Source organism: Aedes albopictus, chromosome 3 (assembly GCF_035046485.1).
Source record: "Aedes albopictus strain Foshan chromosome 3, AalbF5, whole genome shotgun sequence".
In the NCBI taxonomy this organism is placed as follows: Eukaryota; Metazoa; Arthropoda; class Insecta; order Diptera; family Culicidae; genus Aedes; species Aedes albopictus.
The window spans coordinates 95288791-95309875 of record NC_085138.1 but is presented as its reverse complement, the minus strand read 5'-3'; the positions used below and the strand labels follow the sequence as shown (position 1 = coordinate 95309875).

Genomic DNA, 21085 nt, shown 5'->3' with positions numbered 1-21085 from the left:
AGCATATGTCTGAGATATTTAAAAAAAAAAAAGGACCTAATGAATTCCCAAAAGAACAACGGAGGTATCCGCGGAAGAAATTGTAGTAGAAATTTCTAACACAATTGCCTGAGTTTCTAAATGAATGACCCAAAAATTTTCATAAAAGTTGCCAAAAAAGTATCCTAAGAAAGTATCGCAAAAAAATTCTAAATCAATTATTTAAGGATTTTACAGAAGAATGGTTGAGGAAATTCTGCTGAAATGGTCAAAGAAATCCCCAAAGGAATTGCCCAACAAACATTATTGCTGTATAATAGATGAACAAACCGCTTTAAAGCCTCATTTTGGCTTAACCCTCAAAAGCCCTAGACGAACCACTTTTTTTCAATCGGCTACTACTCAAAGACTATACAATCAAAAAAATTGAAACCAATTTTAAATTAAATGCGGTCAGTTGGTCTTCCAATATCTGGGTGTGGCATCCCCCCTGACCCCTTCCTTCTTTCTGGGTATTAAGAAATGCCTTGCCACGGGGGTATTTTTCGGCAATTTTATTGAATATCACACATATTATCATTCTGAAATTTGTATTGTAAAATGTATTTGGCCATAAAATGATCGCTCTGTGCTATGTGCATGCCACCGCTACGGAACCAGTTCCGGACGTTCAGGTTTCCGGACATAATCTCCGGAGGAACCTGCTACATACTGTTTACTAAGGTTCGCATTCATAATCTTTTTTTGCGGCTTCAAATATTGAATTTAGAGGTATGATGTCTTAGAAGAGTTTATTTATTTATTTATTTATTTATTTATTTATTTATTTTTAACTGTAAATTTTGGAAGAGGGAAAAGCCCCCTTGAGTGATTTCCATTTGAAATCTTCCTCAAAAGGGCGCAAAACCTTAGAAGAGTTTGTTCTATATACTTAATTCTTTATTTTAAAATTTTCACCTAGATGATTAATCCACCTAAAAGTGCGATAGGAATTCACTTTTCTCAAAACTAAAGATAGAGTATTGGTATCTTCTACAAAGTTGCAGAAAAGGGTATTATTGGAAAGTTTGCCGAACAAACTATTACCTCATTTGCTCAACTTTAAGAGTTATGTGTCATTGTTTGTGGACGACCCCTTGTAATAGGTTTTCGGATATAACTTTTTCTATAGATTTTTAGGATTTTTCGAGTGTTCTACAAAGTTGTTCTTTGTGATGGAATACATCTCATTCTGCTTTTGCTTCGTACTGGATTAACGCTCCAAGTGGAACAGCGACTGCATCTCAACTTGGGGGTGAAATCCTAAAAAGCCATCCTGAAGTATGCTTGGAGAAATTCCTATGATTTTTGCAGAAATTATTGCTGCAATACTCCACTCAATTACAGTCACTACTTACTTACTACTTTCGGTCCTGGGCACCCAATAGATCCGGCTTATTTTTTTTTATTTCTCATTCATTCACTTCTATAATCATGAGAAACAGAGGAATAGAAGTGAGAGCAAGTTCCATCTCTTCCATGATTCTTGTTCTCTTGTTTGTTCCTGAAGAACGAGTAAAAAAGAACATCTGGCCATGCTAGTGGTTACAATTGTGATTCTTTTAAAAAAAAATCTCGTTTTACAGTTGACTCTCTACATCTCGATATTGAAAGGACCATCGAGATAGGGAGAGATCGAATTTAAGAACCAATTCATAATGCACACTAGATTGAAAAATCGTCCGTTACTAGGAAAAACCATCAACAAACAGATGTCACTTCGCCTACCGAGAATGTTTTGCACCTAAGAAACGCGATCTAGCAACCTGTAAAAAGGGGCATATCGACATAAGGAGAGAAAATCTAGAACAAAAACGAACGAGATCGCATCGAGATAGAGAGATATCGAGATAAGGAGATATCGATATGTAGAAAAGTAAAATGTATGCAGATTGAAGGGACCGACCAAACCATCGAGAGAGGGAGAGATATCGAGATGTAGAACATCGACATGTGGAGAGTCGACGGTAATTCCCTCGGGGATTTACATGACGATTATTCCAGAAATATTCTTACAATTTTTTAAGCTGGAAAGCAACTTGAAATTCCTTTAGGAATTATTGCTGAGATTTCTCCAGAAGTGATGCTGGAAACATTCCTGGAGAAATTCTAGTTAGAGTTTCTGCTGGTAGGTACTCTTAGAAAAAAAATCTTAAGGAATCCATGAAGAAATCTATAAATGAATCGCAAACATAATTTCTATAGAATACCTTGGAGAAATCTCTGGAGGAGTCCTTGAAGGTATCACAGAAGGAATATGTCCGCTGGGATTCCTGCAGGAATTCTCATTGCGACATTTGAAGGGATTTCTCCATGGACTCTCCCAAAAATTCCTCCTATGCTTCTTTCAGAGGTTTTGACCAAGAATTCTTCCAGCAATTGCTCTTGATATTCTTCCAAAAATTTCTGCATAAACTCACACAAGAATTGAAAGGAATTAGAAGCAAACGGGTGAAAGTGACAAACATATACTTTCGAGTAAATGAGATTTGAGTAAATAAAGTTTTCCATTAATTTTTCCTCCCATGCAAAATGTATAAGGTTTCAAAATGTACCCAATTTTCTCCGATTCACTGTATTTCATCGTAAATATAATCTTGAAAAAGTTCATAAAATCTTAAAATGATAAGAATTTCTTGATATGCTTAGCTCAAAATCGACAAAATGGTCACTTACACCCCTTTGCACCTGGACTCCTCAATTCTTCTTGCATTACCAAGATGAATTTCTTGCTGGGACTCCTCCAGTAATTCCTGCTGTAATTTATTCATGGATTTCTCCAGAAATAAGTAATTCCTACTGGGAATCCTCTTGAGAATATATTATGAACTACTGCTGGAATTGCTTCAGGACTTCTACTGGGATTTTTCTAGACATTTCAGGTAGGTACCCTTCTGATTTTTTTTCTGGGAATCCAATGCAATATCTGCAGAGAATCCTCTAGTAATTCCTGCAGGACGATAAAGAGCAATATTTATATTTATTGGAGATATTCCAAGGAAATCTCAGCAAGAATTCCCTAAGAAATTCCAGAAGGTATTTTTGGAATCCCTGTTGTTTACTGAATGTATTGCAAGAGGAATTCCTAGAGGTATCCTTGGAGAAGAATTTCAAGAAGAAATTCAGGAGGGATCTTCAGAGGAATCCCAGCAGTCATCCTTACAAAAATTGCTGGAGAAATCTTTTGAGAAATCTTCTTAGAATTCCTCCAGGAATGCCTGATGAGATTGTGCTAGAAGTTTCTGCCGGGATTCTTCCTTCGGCAAGGAATGTCTCTTTAAGAAAAATTCTACAGTTTATTCAAATCCTCCCGGAATATTTCTATGAATTCTTGCTGTGATTCCTTCAGGAACTCCTACCAGGATTTCTCCAAGCATTTCTGCTGGGATTTCACAAGCATTTCCAGATGGTATTTTTGCTGTAAATGCTTTTAAGAATCCTCCAGGAATTGCTGAATAAATTCTGTCATTAATGGCTTGAGGAATCCCAGCAAGACTTCCAAGAGGTTTCCCACCACGAATTTCTCGAAAAATCTGAATCAATTTCAACTTAATTTCTCAAAGGAATCTGAAGGAGATTTCCAATAAGAAAACGAAGAGAAATTATTCCTGAAACAATCCCTTGATACATTCTTACAAGAAGCGCAAGAGAAACTCTGAAGCATGTTACAGAAGAGAAGTTACAGTAGTAGTTAGTGGATGAATCCAATCAATAATAATTCAATAAATCCCAACAAGAATGTCTAGAGGTAATCCCAGAAGAATTCTTTGATAAATTCCAAGAGGTATTACTAGATGAACAACTTGAGGAATTCGTGGTTTTAACCAAGCAGGCATTTTGGGGAAATTTGAAGTGAAATTAGTAGAGGAATGTTTAAAAAAAACCTGTAAAAATCACAAAAGGAACTTTTGTAATTCCTGTGGACTGGGCATTCTAGAGTTTTTTTTCGTAAATGAGGTCCTGAAGGAATTCTTGGAGAAATTCTCAGAAAAATGTAAAGAGAAACTTTTGGAGGAATCCAAGAAAAAGTATTTTCAGAAATCTTCTTGTAATTCCTCCACAAATTAATTATAGGATTTCTCTCGAAATTCTTGCTGAGATTGCCCCAGAGGTTTCTCCAAAGATTCCTTTACATTTGCTGCATGTAATTCCTCCAAGGGTTCCTATAGGAATTCCATTTCTGATTTCTCCAGAGATTTTTCAAGGATACCTTTAGGAATTTCCCTAGCAACATCACCTGAAATTCTTGCTAGGATTCCTTCAGATATTTCTACTAATTTTTTCAGGAATTCTTGCTGGAATTTCTCAAACAATATCAGTTGAGATTTCTTCAGTAATTGCTCTTAGGAGTCCACCGAGAATTCCTGGTACATTACCAGCAGGAATTGGTTGGAATTCCTCAACAAGACTTCCTGGTGGATTCTTTAGGAAATTATTGAATTAATGCCAACAAAGTTTCTGAAGAAATTTCAAGTGGATTTCCGACATGCACTAATGGATAAATACTAAGAAAATTTTCTTTAGGGATCCTCGTAGAAATCACTGAAAGAATCACAGCAGGAAAAAAAACAAAAATGTCTAGAAAAATCACAGCATTTTTTTTTTTGTACGTAGGAATCTAAGCTGTAATTGCATGAGAGTTTACAGTAATAATTTTTAGAGGAGTATTATAATTATTAAAAAATAAAAAAAAAATAAAGAGAATTTCACCAAAAACTCCATAGAGTCTTTTTGAAATTTTGAAGTTGAGATGCAGGCGCTGTACTACTTGGAGCGTTAATCCAGTACGAAGAAAAAAGCAGAATGAGATGTATTCCATCACAAAGAACAACTTTGTAGAACACTCGAAAAATCCTAAAAATCCATAGAAAAAGTTATATCCGAAAACCTATTACAAGGGGTCGTCCACAAACAATGACACATAACTCTTAAAGTTGAGCAAATGAGGTAATAGTTTGTTCGGCAAACTTTCCAATAATACCCTTTTCTGCAACTTTGTAGAAGATACCAATACTCTATCTTTAGTTTTGAGAAAAGTGAATTCCTATCGCACTTTTAGGTGGATTAATCATCTAGGTGAAAATTTTAAAATAAAGAATTAAGTATATAGAACAAACTCTTCTAAGACATCATACCTCTAAATTCAATATTTGAAGCCGCAAAAAAAGATTATGAATGCGAACCTTAGTAAACAGTATGTAGCAGGTTCCTCCGGAGATTATGTCCGGAAACCTGAACGTCCGGAACTGGTTCCGTAGCGGTGGCATGCACATAGCACAGAGCGATCATTTTATGGCCAAATACATTTTACAATACAAATTTCAGAATGATAATATGTGTGATACAGTAAGGACCCGATTTTGTCAGCCCCTGGTAGCATTTTGGGCTGACAAAATCGGGTACCTGACAAAATCGGGACATTTTTTAAAATCATTTTTTTATTCATGAAAAATTGATCTGAGCTTTCCAGTGATAGAGGGGCTACGGAGATAGGTGGGGAGGGTCTGTTTTGGGTTCGTTCAAATATTACGTAACGCTAATGGAGGGAGGGGGTCCAGCGGTGTTTAACTCTTCATATCAAATTTCAAAATTTCTCTTACAAACATAGTTACGAGAGGAAGGGAAGGGATCTGAAATTGCCAAATGTTGCGTTACGTAATATTTACACAAACCTTTTGTGGCAAAAAATCGAATGGGTGTTAAGGACAAAGAAAAAAAAATGGGATTTTCAAGTTAACATTCAGTGCTTTGACATAAAGATCTTTTTTGCATTTGACAGCAGAACTATTAAATCTTTTACTTCTTATACTACTTGTCATAGCATCCCTACTGGGACACAGCCTTCTCCCAGCAATTGTGGTCTACAATAGACCCAGTGGAAGCAGAACTGGTTAGCGAACAGAACTTCTAATTTTAGCTGTCAACGAATGAAAAGGAACCAACGTCTGATTGACAAGTAAAGACACTCATACTGTCTGAATTGGCTACGTTTCCGCTGCCTTTCTACTTTAATTTTCAGAGCCTAATCTCTAAAAAATCTCTGGAGAAATCTTTGGAAAAAAAAATGGAGGACTTTCTGGAGAAATTACCCGAGGAAGTAGTTTCTGCAAAAAACATTACAGGAGCTCCGGATAAGTCCCTTAACCGTTATGTGGCCGGCAAACTTTTTGCTTTTTTCTACACCGTGTATTTTAAATGGGTGCTGGGTACCCGGGTACCCTGCCGGCCACATAAGGGTTAATTAATTTCTGAAAGAATCCTTACTACAATCTCCGTTGCAATCCCTAGAAAAACCATTGAAAGAATCCCTATTTCAATCTTCGAAAAAATCTATAGATATCAGATGACATTATTTTAGAAATCCCTGGACGAATTCCTGAAAAAAGTACTGGAGACATATCTGGAGCAGTTCAAGGAGGAATCACAGCAGAAATGGATTGATAAATTCCATCATGAATTCCAGGAGAATTTCTAATAATATTTTTTAAAGGAATTTCGTATAGGAATACCAAGATTCAACCTTGGATAAATCCAAAGAGGAACCCCGTGAAATCCATAGATGATGCCCAATTATGAAATCTGATAGAGGAATCGTAGTGAAACCTCTAAAGGAATTCCTGTATGACTCACTGAAGGCATTACAAGAGGAACATTTTAACCCTTCGGGACGCGCGCTGTTGTAAAAAGTACAACTTAACCAAAAAACCTCGTTCGTCGTATACAGCGCGAGAACGGTGCAGTTTTGGTTGCTTGCTGGCGCGCGTCCTGAAATGTTAAGATATTCCTAGAAAAATTCCTGAAGGAATCCTAAGAAAAATTCTTGAAAAAGTCCCTAGGAAATCTGTAGGTCGGCTCCAGGGGGACGTTCTTCTCCATTTGGAAAATGTGTGCCATTAATAGAAATTACTGCAGAAATATCTAAAGAAATCTCTGAACACATCGCTGTAGGATTTCATGTAGAAATTTTTGGAAAAGTCAGGATTAGCAGCAAGAGCTTATGGAGGAATCCTAGCAGGAGTTCCTGAACGACTCTCAAGAAAGCTTCTGGAGGAAATGCCTGGAAAAATCTTAAAGAGAAATACCTGAATCCCCGAAAAAAATCCTGGAACAACTTTCGGCGAACTTCCTAGAGAAACAACAGCAAAAATACCTACAAGAAACGAAGCAAACATTCTAGAAAGGTATCGCAGCAAAAACTTCCGGAGGAATCCCACCTCGAATTCCTTCAAGGTTTCCAATGGATAAACTTCTGGAAGAATTCCGACAGCATTTTTTGGAGCAATCCAAACAGGAAATCTGCAACATAAATCTAATAACAAATTTCTGGAGCAATCCAAACAAATAAACCTGGAGGAATTCAAGAGATGCCGGAAAGAAAAAGTTAATTGGTAGACTTGTAATCACAAGCCTTTTTTGTTTGTTCTGTTTCAGAGGAAATTAAAAAGAATAGTCTTTGAGCTCATATAGCCGATGTGGTAAGCGCACGAGCAATCAGCAAAACTATGCTGAGGGTGGCAAGTTCCATTCCAGGTTGGCCCAGAATCGTTTTATAATTAAATTTCCTTAACTACCTTAAAATATCTTCATGGCTACCACACGATATACAATATGCAAAATAGCAATTGACAGCGGGGATCTCATATTAATTGTGATAGTTCTTATAAAACACCAAGCTGAGGAGCAGGCTGTGTCCCAGTTGGAAAGTAACGCCAAGACGAAAGAGAGCGAAACTCTTCCAGCAATTTTAAAAGACATTGGTTTAAAACATTGGCTAGGGTTGGGCACTAAAATGGCAAAATGTGTTAGTTTGCAAAATAGTTTGGCCATTTTCAAAAGTTACACGAGATTTTTTCATTGTGTAATTTTTATATGACGCCTAAAGACATCAACTAAATTATTATTGATTATATAGAGAAACCACTGAGTGAAAATCACTCTTATTTTTCTGCTTCTGAAAAGGCTGACAAAATCGGGTCAAAAAGCTGACAAAATCGGGGGTAGACTAAATCGGGGGTAGACAAAATCGGGGGCTGACAAAATCGGGTCCCCACTGTATTCAATAAAACTGCCGAAAAATACCCCCGTGGCAAGGCATTTCTCAATACCCACAAAGGGGGGAGGGGTCAGGGGGGATGCCACACCCAGATATTGGAAGACCAACTAACCGCATTCAATTTAAAATTGGTTTCAAATTTTTTGATTGTATAGTCTTTGAGTAGTAGCCGATTGAAAAAAAGTGGTTCGTCTAGGGCTTTTAAGGGTTAATAAGCTGTTCTTTAGCTATCATTACTATTTGGGTAGCTCTCAAGCGATCTCCAACTCCAAACCCATTTTCGTCATAAAATTTTCCATAAACGATGACTGGTTAAATCCACCATCACAGCATTTATTTTGATTATATCGACAACTATTCAAAAAAAAAAAATCTTGTAAAGTGATCAATTGTACCCACAATCACGAGACCTAGGATGTTTTCCTGAAACTTATGTCCCAACAGAACTTACCTTACCTCAAATATATAACACGCAGCGGCGATAATCCATAAATGGCGTAGGCATCGAATACGAAGTTGGTCCACTGTAATCCTTCTCAATACCTCGATTGGAACGATGATAGGCTGAGAAAGGTCATCAAAGAGTATCACTCGGTACAGTTCCCTCGTACATTCCTCTGGAATGATTCTGCAACTGTCGTTGCGTGGATATAATTACGCTATAGGCATTTTGTAGTATTCAGAATGAACGTTATTCTGAGTTTATCGTCCGTGGTAGAATGGAGATCGATCAAAAAAAAAAACAACAAAATGTAGCTCATGAAGTAACGCAGTGAAAAAAATGGCCTTCGACTAATCCCGAGAGCTACGGGAATCTGCATAATGCTACAAACGAGTTGGTGGCTATTTGGAGGAACACGTGGAGAGAACTAATAAGGAGCTGAGAGACATATGTCTATCCACACTTCATCGTTATACCAACGATGAGAATCGAACGTTTTTTTTTTCAAATTTAAGCGCCTGACGAGGTGTCTTGTGTACTTGATACAGTAATTCAGTAATCTACGTAATGCTCGAGGTGGTCCTCGTAAATTCGAAAGGAATTGTGCCGGCAAAGGCTGCAAAAAGCGGAACAATCGCTATAAATTCTGGTGCAATTGAAAAGCCTTCTGATGAAGTAGCCATGGTGAAATACAACAAACAACTGGAAACAAAGAAAAAAGTATTAAGGAGTTCCATTAAGGACAAACGTCTTGAAATCCCACTTCCACAGTGCATCAGAATTTCAGACGCACAAATCTGATGAATCAAGCTTCAAACAACAGTGCATTTTATTATTCTGTTCTTGCTCACTTGTAATAAGCTTCAAATAAAAAAATCAGGTGCGCTGATTTTCTTTACGAAGAGATTTGTGCACTCGAAATCGTGAGTAGGTGTCAAAGTCAGCCATTGTGGCAGCCATTGTGGCAGCCATTTTGGGATTCTAACAAGTATGTCCTTAAAATTACCACCGATGATAGACAATCAAGGAGTACTACGTGTCGATGGACGGTATGACGCTGCAGAACTTTTACCTTTCGAGGCAAGATATCCATTTGTAGTGCCTCGAGAACACCATGTTATGGATGCTTTTACCGGACTGGTTTTATCAAAGGTATCGACGCGTCAACGACGAAACTATGTTGAACCAGAGTCGTCAAAGGTTCTACGCGGCGGACTTATCAAAGTCTACAAGTCTTGGCTCCTTTACCTAGAGTAAGGTTAACAAACGTGCTTGGCAGTACGTTTACATACACCTAGACACAGTGAAGATTCTACCCTCTCTCGGCCCCACATATGGGAGGTTGTTGGGAACGAATGGTAAAGTCCATCAAGGTAGCTCCAAATACCGTCGATAACAAACTGGACGATGAATCACAGGAAACTTTATTCGCCGTGGCCGAAATGATGATCATCTCACCACAAATTACATTCGTCTATCTCCAAACGGCAGACGAAGATCAGGTGCTGTCTTGAGAAGACCTATTGGCGTTTCTGTATATAGCATACACAGGATGGTGGCTCCGAAGAGGATCAGGTGCTTGTGAATCCAATCGCGACAGAAGATGGTGGCTTCAAAGAGGATGATGTGCTTGCGAAACCAAGCGCGACATACGAAAGAGATCATAACTTGCAAATCCCTCGGCTAAAGAGCCATACATATGGTAATGAGTAGTATCCAAGCCAATATCAGAAAAAAAGGGGAAATACGTTAATGCCAATAGAACTTAAAACAAGAAGTAGAACTAGTAGCTATATTGCGGGGAAAAGTAGTTAGATTTGAACATCCTTTGAAATAAAGGCCGGACTCGAATATCTAGAATCGTGTTCTCAAGCTCTTGCAACATCCCCAAATCTGAAGAACGAATTGTATATCTAACAACTTACTTCCTGAGTACTGTCTAAGCGAATATCACAAAAAAGGAAAAACCAGTAATGTCAATATAAATAGAAGCAGAGTTGGAGAAGCTAAATTTATTTTAACATTAGTGAGGCGCTTGGAAGTACGTTTACACACAAAGTAGATTTAAAATGTTCGTTCGATCAGTGTGAGTGAGTTGGCTGTCATAGCTGATGAAAAGATCAGGAATTCATGGGTGGAAGATCGTGTAATACTCACATATTCTCAAACATCAAACGTTTCTACTGCAGGTGGTATCTTGAGAAGAACTGTTGCCATATAATTATCTGTTGCGCTATTGTCTGTATTATCAGAGGATGGTGGCTCCGAAGAGGATGAGGTCTCTGCAAATATATACGTGACAGAAGATGGTGACTCCGAAGAGGATGGTTTGCTTGTGAAACCAAGCGCTACATATGGAGGAGGTCGTAACATGCAAATCACTCGGTTAAATAGCCGAACTTATGGTCCAATCAGTAGTGTCAGAATGTCAGAAAAGAAGGGCAATTGGGTTAATGTCAATAGAACTTAGAACAACACATGCTACAGTTTAAGTGTAGAATAGTTAAAATACACGTTAATAAAAACAAAACAGAAATCTATCTCAGTAAAAAGTAATTGGATTTGGACTTTGTGTGAAATAAAGGTCGACTTGACTATCTTGATTCGAGTTCTGAAGTTCCTCGAACACTTATCTGGCGAATAGAATGTATGTATATCTATAGCAGCCTACTACATGCGAATGTCAGAAAAAAAGCTGAAATCAGGTAACGTCAATATTACTAGAAGTAGAGCGAAAAGCTAAATTTACGTGAAAACCAGTTATCTGAATTGGGCATCGTTTGAAATACAAATGTACAGAAATACAGGAATATCAAAAAGAAACTGCCGAATCCATTTCCAAAGAAACTGCCGTAACAATTCTCAAAGCAATAGCTGAAAAAATACAGAACAAAAAACATGAGACAACCCCACAGGAATTGCCAAATTAACTTGGCCAGTTCCACAAACTACATATGACGCGCTTGGTTTCACAAGCAAATCATCCTCTTCGGAGCCACCATCTTCTGGTATTACAGACAATAACGCAACAGACAATAATATGGCAACAGCTCTTCAGCAATTTCGATTGGGGATTAGTTGCCAAAGCATGTCTGCAAAATTTCAAGAAAAATGGCCAACGAAATTCACGAGGAATTGTGGAAAGAATCTTTAACATAAATGCCTGAATAGTTTACAAATGAATGGTCCAATAAATTTCCAAGAGTTGTCAAAAAAGTACTCCAAGAAATCATCAAAACAAAATTTAAAAGCAATTACCGGAGGCATTTACAAAAGGATTGCTGAAGTAATTCTCAAATAAATTGCCGATGAAAAGCCCAAAGGCATTGCCGAAGCATGTTTACAAGAAAATTTTCAATAACCTATAAAAAAATAAAATGGAAATTCCTAAAGTCATTACAAAAGGAATTCCAAAAAACAGAGATCTACACAATTGTCCAATGAATAGCTGGTGTAATTTCAATGGTATTACTATATTAAAATCATTAGTGTGAAAGGTATCTACCTGGTTGAGTGATAAAATCGACCATCACAGAATTTATTATGATGAAATCGGCAACTATTTGAAAAAAACTGGACTTCTTCAGTTATGTCTCTGAAACGTGATCATCTTCACTTTTACGAGACCAACAGAATTTTCAAAAGACCGAAGGAATTTTAAATGAAATTTTCGAAAAAATATGTTTCCGAAAAAACTCATAGGAATTGACGAACAAATTTCAAATTATTTTCTGAAGATTTCCACAGAGCAATTGTCTTATGAATTCTCAAAGAAATTGCTGCGGGAAATTGGACTAAGGAAGGAAATGTTGTAAGATTTTTAAAAATACTGCCGAAGAAATTACCCTGATAAAAAAAGATCATAGAGATACAACAGAATGTATTATTACAACACGCTGAAATGAATGGTATTTTCCTTTAAATCAATTGTTTAAAACGATATATTAACAACAGACCCTATGGTTTTTCACCATAACATGTATTGTAAATGTCACTTCTACAATGGAAAATGGGGGTTGTTATGTACAGTGTATCAAACAATTGCCCGTACAGTAATTTTTTGGTCAAAATAATTTTTCATTCAAACTTAGTAACTTTTTTATACGTCAATCATAAACGCTGGAATTTTGACCAATTATAACCCATATTACTAAAGCTCCATTGGTAAAATTTTGAGCGAGATCGAATAAGTTTTCTGAATGTTATAGAGCTTTTAAGATTTTCGAGCACATTTTTAAAACATTATATCTCAATATGTACTTGATGAAACATTTTCATTTTTTATGTGTTACAGCTTAACCTTGCAACATTATAAGCAGAAATCCGTGACAAATCCTAAATTTGACCGGTTAAGTATCATGAAGAAAAATCCACCAAGGGACACATCCTTCAATAAAAATGTTGGAAATCCGTTGCGGATCTACAGGGGATGGCCAAAATGTTTGGGATAGGCAACTTTTTTTCTCTCACAAAAAAATTCAACATGCTGTAACTTTTTATAGAGTGCATCAAAAAATCTCAAATTTTGACTGTTTGTCAACCTATTATATGTGCATCATTAGTACAAATTTGGGCTCGATTGATTGATTTTTCATGAAGTTAGAACCGATCGGGTAAAACACTATTATTTAGACAACTAATTTTTGAGCTGTCATATCTCGGAAACCAGTGAACCGAATTGAATGAATTTTTTAACGTTTATCAACAATATATTGATACTTAATACGACGTTATAAAATGTAATATTTTCTCGCGGCGAATTAAGTTATACCGGATCGAAATTTTTACCCATATATAGGAAAATAAGTCAAATTTACAATACCACACAAAAATTACTAAATGCGTTCTTCCTTCAATCAAAATAGGCTCTAATATATCTGATTAGAGATAACTTGAGAACAGAAGTGGAAAATCTTTGGATATCAACACTAAAATTTATTGACATTGATGTAAAAAAAATACATTTTTTCGAGAAAAATCCAAAATGTGTCAACCTATGATAACTTTTATCAACGTTTAAAAAGCACCTATGTTTTAATAGTTTGTGAAGCATTTGCATATTGTTAGTGTACGTTCAAAATTTCATTCAATTTGGTTCACTGGTTTCCGAGATATGACACCTCAAAAATGAGTTGTCTGAAAAATAGTGTTTTACGCGAACGGTTTTAACGTTGCGAAATATTATTCAATCGAGCCCAAATTTGTACCAATGATGCACATATAATAGGTTGACAAACAGTCAAAATTTGAGATTTTTTGATGCGCTCTATGAAAAGTTATAGCTTGTTGAACTTTTTTGTGAGAGAAAAACAAGTTGCCTATCCCAAACATTATGGCCATCCCCTGTATATAGCATCCTTGCGGGAATATCCTGAGGTGGCCTGAAACGATAACGCGGGATTTTTGCCAAGGGCTTCATGAGTGATTTGTTGAGAACTTGACGGAAAAAAGAACAAAAAGAGACTCTTTTGCAGGTATATTTGACCCTTGCAGCTTGGCTGGGATATCATGAGGTATCCTTCAGTGGTATCGCTGAGAACCTAACGGAAGGTAGAACAAAAGGATACTACACATTTTATTGCACAATTGCTTGAACAATAATAACAATAAACTTTATGGTTTGTACCTTAGATTTGTTCACGAATTTGTTTTGTATTGTATTTATCGTAATATTGTGGTAATCTTATTTAATCCCATATGTTTTATTGTGAAATGTTTGTTTACGTACGATACATGCTATGGTTCATAACCATCAGTTAAATTGTTATCTTAATGTTTTTGAATGACAAGTTTGAATCAGCAAATAAAAGTTAAATTGAAAGAATATCATGTTAAAATCAAGCCTAATGCTTATCCTTTTCCTCTCTTTCTCATTTCAGGGAAGAACCTCTACAACAATGAACACGTAGCAATAAAAATGGAGCCAATGAAATCAAAAGCACCACAACTGCACTTAGAGTATAGGTTTTACAAATTATTAGGATCACATGGTAAGCCCACTCGTTTACGCACCTTAAACGTTTTCTACTTTTTTTGTTCCAACTGTCCCCCGCTCTCGCTGTTGTCACTGTTATTAGTTATTGGTTCGTGGATTTTTTTCCCTAGAAGATTTAAGTTCCGCCAAATGTAACTACCGAAACTGTGTACAACAAAAGGGAGGGGGCTTTAAAAGATTTGAAAATTTCGTGCTTTGTTCCAGTTTTCCAGGACACCCCCCCCCCCCCCCCCTGCAAACCCCCTATCCCTGATCCCCCGCCCTTCGTTTGTCAATTGTGTCGCCTCCCCTCGCTCGCCGATTGTGTATTCTTCTTCTTGTGTATTCCACAGATACACAGTCCCCTCCCGAGGGGATCCCGCGTGTGTATCACCTAGGTACGTGTGGTGGCCGTTACAATGCAATGGTACTAGAACTGTTGGGACCATCGTTAGAAGACCTTTTTACGTTATGTGGAAGGAAATTCTCACTCAAGACTGTACTGATGATAGCTAAGCAACTAGTAAGTCACGGGTCGGCAAACACCCTCTTTTTATTCAAATTGTACTTCGTTTTTTTTACTGAGATAATTTTGTTGATATTATAGTTCATTATTTTTATTTGATTGTACGGTTATACTTTACCTACTCTGTTAGCCTGTCTTCCAACACTATCTGTACTTTCTGCTGTTTTTCCTCTTATTCCATCTGTTTTGTTTTGCTTCCACTTTGTTTCTGTTTATTTTTTATGTTTTTTTTTGTTATCCTTTTCCCATACTCTTTACTTCATTTCACTTGTTTTTGTGTTAACTTCTTCCTTCTTTTGATTTCATGCTTTCGGTTGTAGTTGTTACTGGTTCAGCATTTTTTCCTTATACAGCATCATTTCATCTGCTCATTTCCTGTAAATATAGTTTCATTGTAGAAAGATCTCACCAATACAACAGAAATAAGCAACTGTTTTGTTTTGTTTTACCATCCTTTATTTGTGTGTGTTGTGTGCGTGTGAGATGATCCGTTTTTTGCTATGGTAGATACCGCTTTGTTCGCTTCAATTCTAACCGATCTTCCCGTTGGTCGGTCAATCAGCGTGATTCGCATACCTTCCATTGGTAAAACATAGTGACAAACGCAGCCAGCCGACGTTGTAGTTATTTTGTTGGCGTTCTACATTGACTCGTCATTCTTCATTTGGTAGTGAAATTCTGTTTGAAAACTAATGCTAGTTCTGTTTCATGATTCAAAAATAACTACGGTTGTCATTTTTGTTTAGGTTTCGCAAAACTGAAGTAACCAGACAGCGGTATTCCAAGTAGATTGCTAAACTATCGCAGTAGCGCTTGAGCGTTTCGAAATTGTCTTCATTTCTGAAATGTAGATGGCTCTTAGCAGCTCCTGTTATCAGACGTGCCTCGCGTATGCTAGTCTGCATAGACCAACCAAAAGAATACGACTTCTTACCTTCTCCCATTTCAGTAATATGGTATGCCAACACAAGTACTGCATCAAAACACGTGACAATCAATCAATCTGGAAATCTCGGTAAGAGATGGCGCTAGTGAGGGCTTCACAAGATCAGCGCCATCTTTACGTCAAAAATCGATCAAAACCAAAAACCACCTTTGAGCAACCGTCAACCATTGAAGTAGTAACCCCATTCGTATTCCTTTGTTATCAAACGCTAGTTCCACCAGTCGGACCCAATCGAATAGTGCCAGAATTCATCCCAGTGTAGATAACCAGACACATCTTTCCTCATATTTCGTTTACTAGTTTAATTTTCTGTTTTCAGTTTTTAACCCGTTTTAATTTTCTCTATCTTTTGTTTTACCACACCCATACACACACATCTTTCGCTTGACTAAACTTCCATCTTTCGCAGAGAGAATCAAATCGATCAGTTCAGTAACTTTTTCGTTCCTTCATGGACCCAAGAGTTAAATACCTAAAGCCGACCCGTACTTAGTAGTCACTGTCAAGAAATAAAAACAAAAATTTGCGGATCCAAACAACATAAAGTGACATATACATAGCTATTGATATTATAAATTGTTATCATTTTTCCTACTTCTCAGAGCAAAAGCCGCATTCAACCGAGCGGAGTGAGACCCTGATAAATAGTCCTTGAAGAGTACAGCCGGCTATTATTAAGATCCTTGCCACCACACGCGTCGCGTTTTTCCATCGACCAAGACCATTGAAAAGGCCGGAAAAGGAAGAGAACCCCAAACCCGCTCTCTCTTTCTCCTTCCCGCTTTTTAATTAGGTCATTTATATCCTACCGCACTCTTTCCAACCGTAGACACAAACACCAGGTGGCATCACGTGAATAATCGCTTCCGTTTCCGGTGGCCATCTATTCCTCCACACCCGTCTTTATCGCGCGTCCTTCCGAATAGTGTTGCAATTAATTTTCCTTCCGATTGCTGGCCGGCAGAAGGTCAGGTGGTCTCCACCCCCTGCAGCTATGCAACCGAGACAAGTTTCAGAAGAACAAGAAAACGTGGGCAAAGCCAAATTTTCAAAACTTACTCCCCCATGAGTGACACCAATGTTTTATAATTTCTTCCCATCTCTTTCTCCATTGTCCGATCCCCGGTGTTCCACAACGTGCTGCCGTCTCCTAATGAACCGCTACCCAGCAGAAGGTATACCGGAGGTATACTACTTTGGTCCCTGTGGCAAATACAATGCACTAGTTATGGAATTACTCGGTCCTTCGCTCGAAGATCTGTTCGATCTGTGCGGCCGGCGATTCTCGCTGAAAACAGTACTCATGATAGCAATACAATTAGTAAGTAGTTTCATTACTCTGTCTCTCACTCTCTTTCTCACTTTCTTTCACTTTCTCTCTATGTTTTTGTACTTCACCTCTTTCTCTCTCTTTCACACACACATATTGTCCTCTATTTTTACCGATACTCTCTCACATTTCTTTTTCTCAGATTAGTTTTAAGGTTTTTCACTCTTTTTCTCTCTCTCACACTAACTCTCACTAACACATTTTTTAACTCAAATCGTTCACACAAAATCTCGCTCACTCGCCTGGCCTGGCCTTCTGGGTGTTATTTTTTTCACAACAAAATGGCGGCGTCATTTCTCGAAAGTTTTCTTTTTCTTTAAACTCTTGATGTTGTCTTATCTGATCGTCGTCGCTGCGTAACAAGTGGAATCGTATGAGTTAACTACTTCAATGTGTTTACCGGCTCTATTTGTTGTTGTTCATTATGATGTGTAGATTTACTTTTATTATGTACGTCCCGTGTTTTTAATATTGATGTTTCTACTTCAATTCTATATGGGCGAAGTGGGACTAAATGTAATTCGATTTAGACTACAAATTGGGTGTTGTAGGTCAACAACTAAAAGCGGTGATCCTTAATTTTTTTCGGAGAATTTTCCGAGGAAATTCGTGGTAACGTTCCCGAGCGAATGTCTGGAGAAATTTCAGAGAAATCCCTTTAAAAAATATTCGGAGGAAACCCTGGAGAAATTCCTGGGAAAATCCCAGAATAAATTCCTGAGGGAATCCCCGAAATAAAACATAACTGGAGGAACTCTCAGAATTTACAAGAATTCCCAGGAAAATATGCTGGAATTTTCAAGGTAATCTCTGAAGGAATTTCCATAGAAAAATCTGGAGTAATTTACGAAAGAATATTTGATGGAATTCGCAGAGAAATCTATGTACGAAAATCACTTGAGGAATTCCAAGAGGATTCTCTGGGGAACTCCAAGAGGAATCTCTGGAAGAATCCACTAGGAAATCTCTGGGAAATTCTCTGAAGAATTTCCAAACAAATTCTTTGGAGAGTTTCAGTTTGAACCTTTAAATAATTCCCGGAGAAATCCCTGAGGGAAATCCGTAGAAAAATACCAGGAGTATTTCTGGATGAACTTCCGGAAAAATGTCTGGATGAATTTCCGGGAATCTGGCGAAATTTACATGGAAATCTTAAGAAGAATTGCTCGAGAAATTCCCGGGTGGATTTTTTAGTAATTCCGTTGGGCGTTTTCTGGCGGAATTCTCGGGGAATTTCCCGAAAAAAATCAGAGGGAATTTTTGGAGAAACTCAGAGGGTAATCTCTGGAGAAGTTCCCGGGAAGATTCTCAAGAAAATTTTTGCAGGAGTTCTCGGGGGATTTCCTAGAGAAATTCCCAGAGAAATCTAAGGAGGTATTCCCGGGGGAATTTCTGAAAAAAAAATCCAGGGTAAATTTCTGGAAGAATTCCCGGAAGGTTTCTGGCAAATTCTCAGAAGAATCTATGAGGGGATACCCAGAGAAATCAGAAAAAAAATCCAGAGAAATTTATTGAGGGATTCCCAGAGGAATTTCTGTAGGGATTCCCAGAGGAATCTTTGGAAGGATTCACAGTGCCATCTCTGGAAGGATTCCTAGAGGAATATATGGAAGTATTCACAGAGGAATATCTGGAAGGATTCACAGAAGAGTCTCTGGAAGGATTCACAGAAAAATCTTTGGAAGGATTCCCAGAGCAATCTTTGAAAATATTCCCAGAGGAATCTCTGAAAAGATTCCCAGAAGAAACTCTAGAAGGATTCCCAAAGGAATCTCTGGAAGGATTCCCAGAGGAATCTTTGGAAAGATTCCCTGGGGAATCTCTGGAACGATTTCCAGAGGAATCTCTGGAACGATTTCCAGAGGAATCTGGAAGGATTTCCAAAGGAATCTCTGGAAGGATTCCCAGATGAATCTCTGGGAGGATTCCCAGGGAAATCTCTGGAAGGATTCCCAGGGAAATCTCTGGAAGGATTCCCAGAGGAATCTACAAGGACTCCCAGAGGAATCTCTGGAAAGATTCCCTGACGAATCTCTGGAAGGATTCTCAGAGGAAGGATTTCCAGAGGAATCTCTAGAAGGATTTCCAAGAAAATCTCTGGAAGGCTTCCCAGAGGTACCCCTGGAAGGCTTCCCAGAAGAATCTCTGGAATCCTTGGAAGGATTCCCTGAGGAATCCTTGGAAGGATTCCCAGAGGAATCCTTGGAAGGATTCCCAGAGGAATCCTTGGAAGGATTCCCAGAGGAATCCTTGGAAGGATTCCCAGAGGAATCCTTGGAAGGATTCCCAGAGGAATCCTTGGAAGGATTCCCAGAGGAATCCTTGGAAGGATTCCCAGAGGAATCCTTGGAAGGATTCCCAGAGGAATCCTTGGAAGGATTCCCAGAGGAATCCTTGGAAGGATTTCCAGGGGAATCTCTGGAACGATTTCCAGGGGAATCTCTGGGACGATTTCCAGGGGAATCTCTGGGACGATTCCCAGGGGAATCTCTGGAATGATTTCCAGGGGAATCTCTGGAACGATTTCCAGGGGAATCTCTGGAACGATTTCCAGGGGAATCTCTGGAACGATTTTCAAGGGAATCTCTGGAACGATTTTCAGGGGAATCTCTGGAACGATTTCCAGGGGAATCTCTGGAACGATTTCCAGGGAAATCTCTGGAAGGATTCCCAGGGAAATCTCTGGAAGGATTTCCACGGGAATCTCTGGAAGGATTTCCACGGGAATCTCTGGAAGGATTTCCACGGGAATCTCTGGAAGGATTTCCACGGGAATCTCTGGAAGGATTTCCACGGGAATCTCTGGAAGGATTTCCACGGGAATCTCTGGAAGGATTTCCACGGGAATCTCTGGAAGGATTTCCACGGGAATCTCTGCAAGGATTTCCACGGGAATCTCTGCAAGGATTTCCACGGGAATCTCTGCAAGGATTTCCACGGGAATCTCTGCAAGGATTTCCACGGGAATCTCTGGAAGGAATTCCAGGGGATTCTCTGGAAGGATTTCCAGGAGATTCTCTGGAAGGATTTCCAAGAGATTCTCTGGAAGGATTTCCAGGAGATTGGGATTCTCTGGAAGGATTTCCAGGGGATTCTCTGGAATGATTTCCAGGGGCTTCTCTGGAAGGATTTCCTGGGGAATCTCTGGAAGCATTCCCAGAGAATTCCCGGGGGAGTCTCCGGACTGTTATAAACACAAAATAACTAAACTATTATACAACTCATAGTTTTATATCGCAAAATATAATGTAGCGGAATAAATTTGGACATGTCTGACGTAACTATTTAATCGTTGTTAACAATAGTTTTACCATACGTGTTATGGTGATGATAAGATTAATTGTTCATTTAGTTTTTTTTATTCATTACTTACAATCCACTTCACTCTAGTTCTACTAAGTAATGCATTTATGTTTGGATTTTGGCAATAGTAAAGTACTATATATGTAATCTTCTGACCATGTCACATATAATAATGGTATCTTATTATCTCAAATACCTTGAATCTGCTGAATCCAGTACGACATTAACCACGTTCCCTTCTTTTTGGCCGAGCATCATCTGGCTGACCGCCGCCCAATCAGGCAGTTCGCTCACATCCTGCTGGCACGTTTAAAAATTGCACATGGACACGGACATGAAATGGCATCGTCCGAATAATATCCACATGTGCACCACCACCGGTTGGGTGAAGTAAAATGGTTATATCATCATCGTCGTCGTCAATGGTCGCCAATTCACAAGCACCACATGGACGTTCCCGTCTGCCACTCAGTCTGTCCGACTGTCTGTCTGC

At 38.3% G+C, this 21085-nt stretch overlaps 1 protein-coding gene and 2 long non-coding RNA genes across 17 annotated transcripts in view; 1 reads left to right on the top strand and 2 right to left on the bottom strand.

Annotated features, from left to right (window-relative positions):
* The window catches only part of LOC115267054 (casein kinase I-like), a 97320-nt gene extending 79869 nt beyond the window's left edge, over positions 1-17451 (top strand). For 9 of the 11 annotated variants that reach the window (XM_062860063.1, XM_062860064.1, XM_062860062.1 and 6 more), the window contains 2 exons: positions 14393-14503; positions 17129-17451. In XM_062860063.1, the coding sequence (XP_062716047.1) occupies positions 14393-14503; positions 17129-17436 (419 nt within the window). In that variant the 3' untranslated portion in view covers positions 17437-17451. The other 2 variants (XM_062860059.1, XM_062860066.1) reach the window with 2 other exon arrangements.
* LOC134291856 (uncharacterized) overlaps positions 1-21085 on the bottom strand; it is a 188387-nt gene that overhangs the window by 145899 nt on the left and 21403 nt on the right. The window lies entirely within an intron of this gene.
* LOC134291819 (uncharacterized) lies at positions 24-14383 on the bottom strand. Its single transcript, XR_009999296.1, has 2 exons — positions 887-14383; positions 24-759 (listed from the first exon to the last, which is right to left on the bottom strand). It is a non-coding gene; the product is annotated as an uncharacterized LOC134291819 (long non-coding RNA).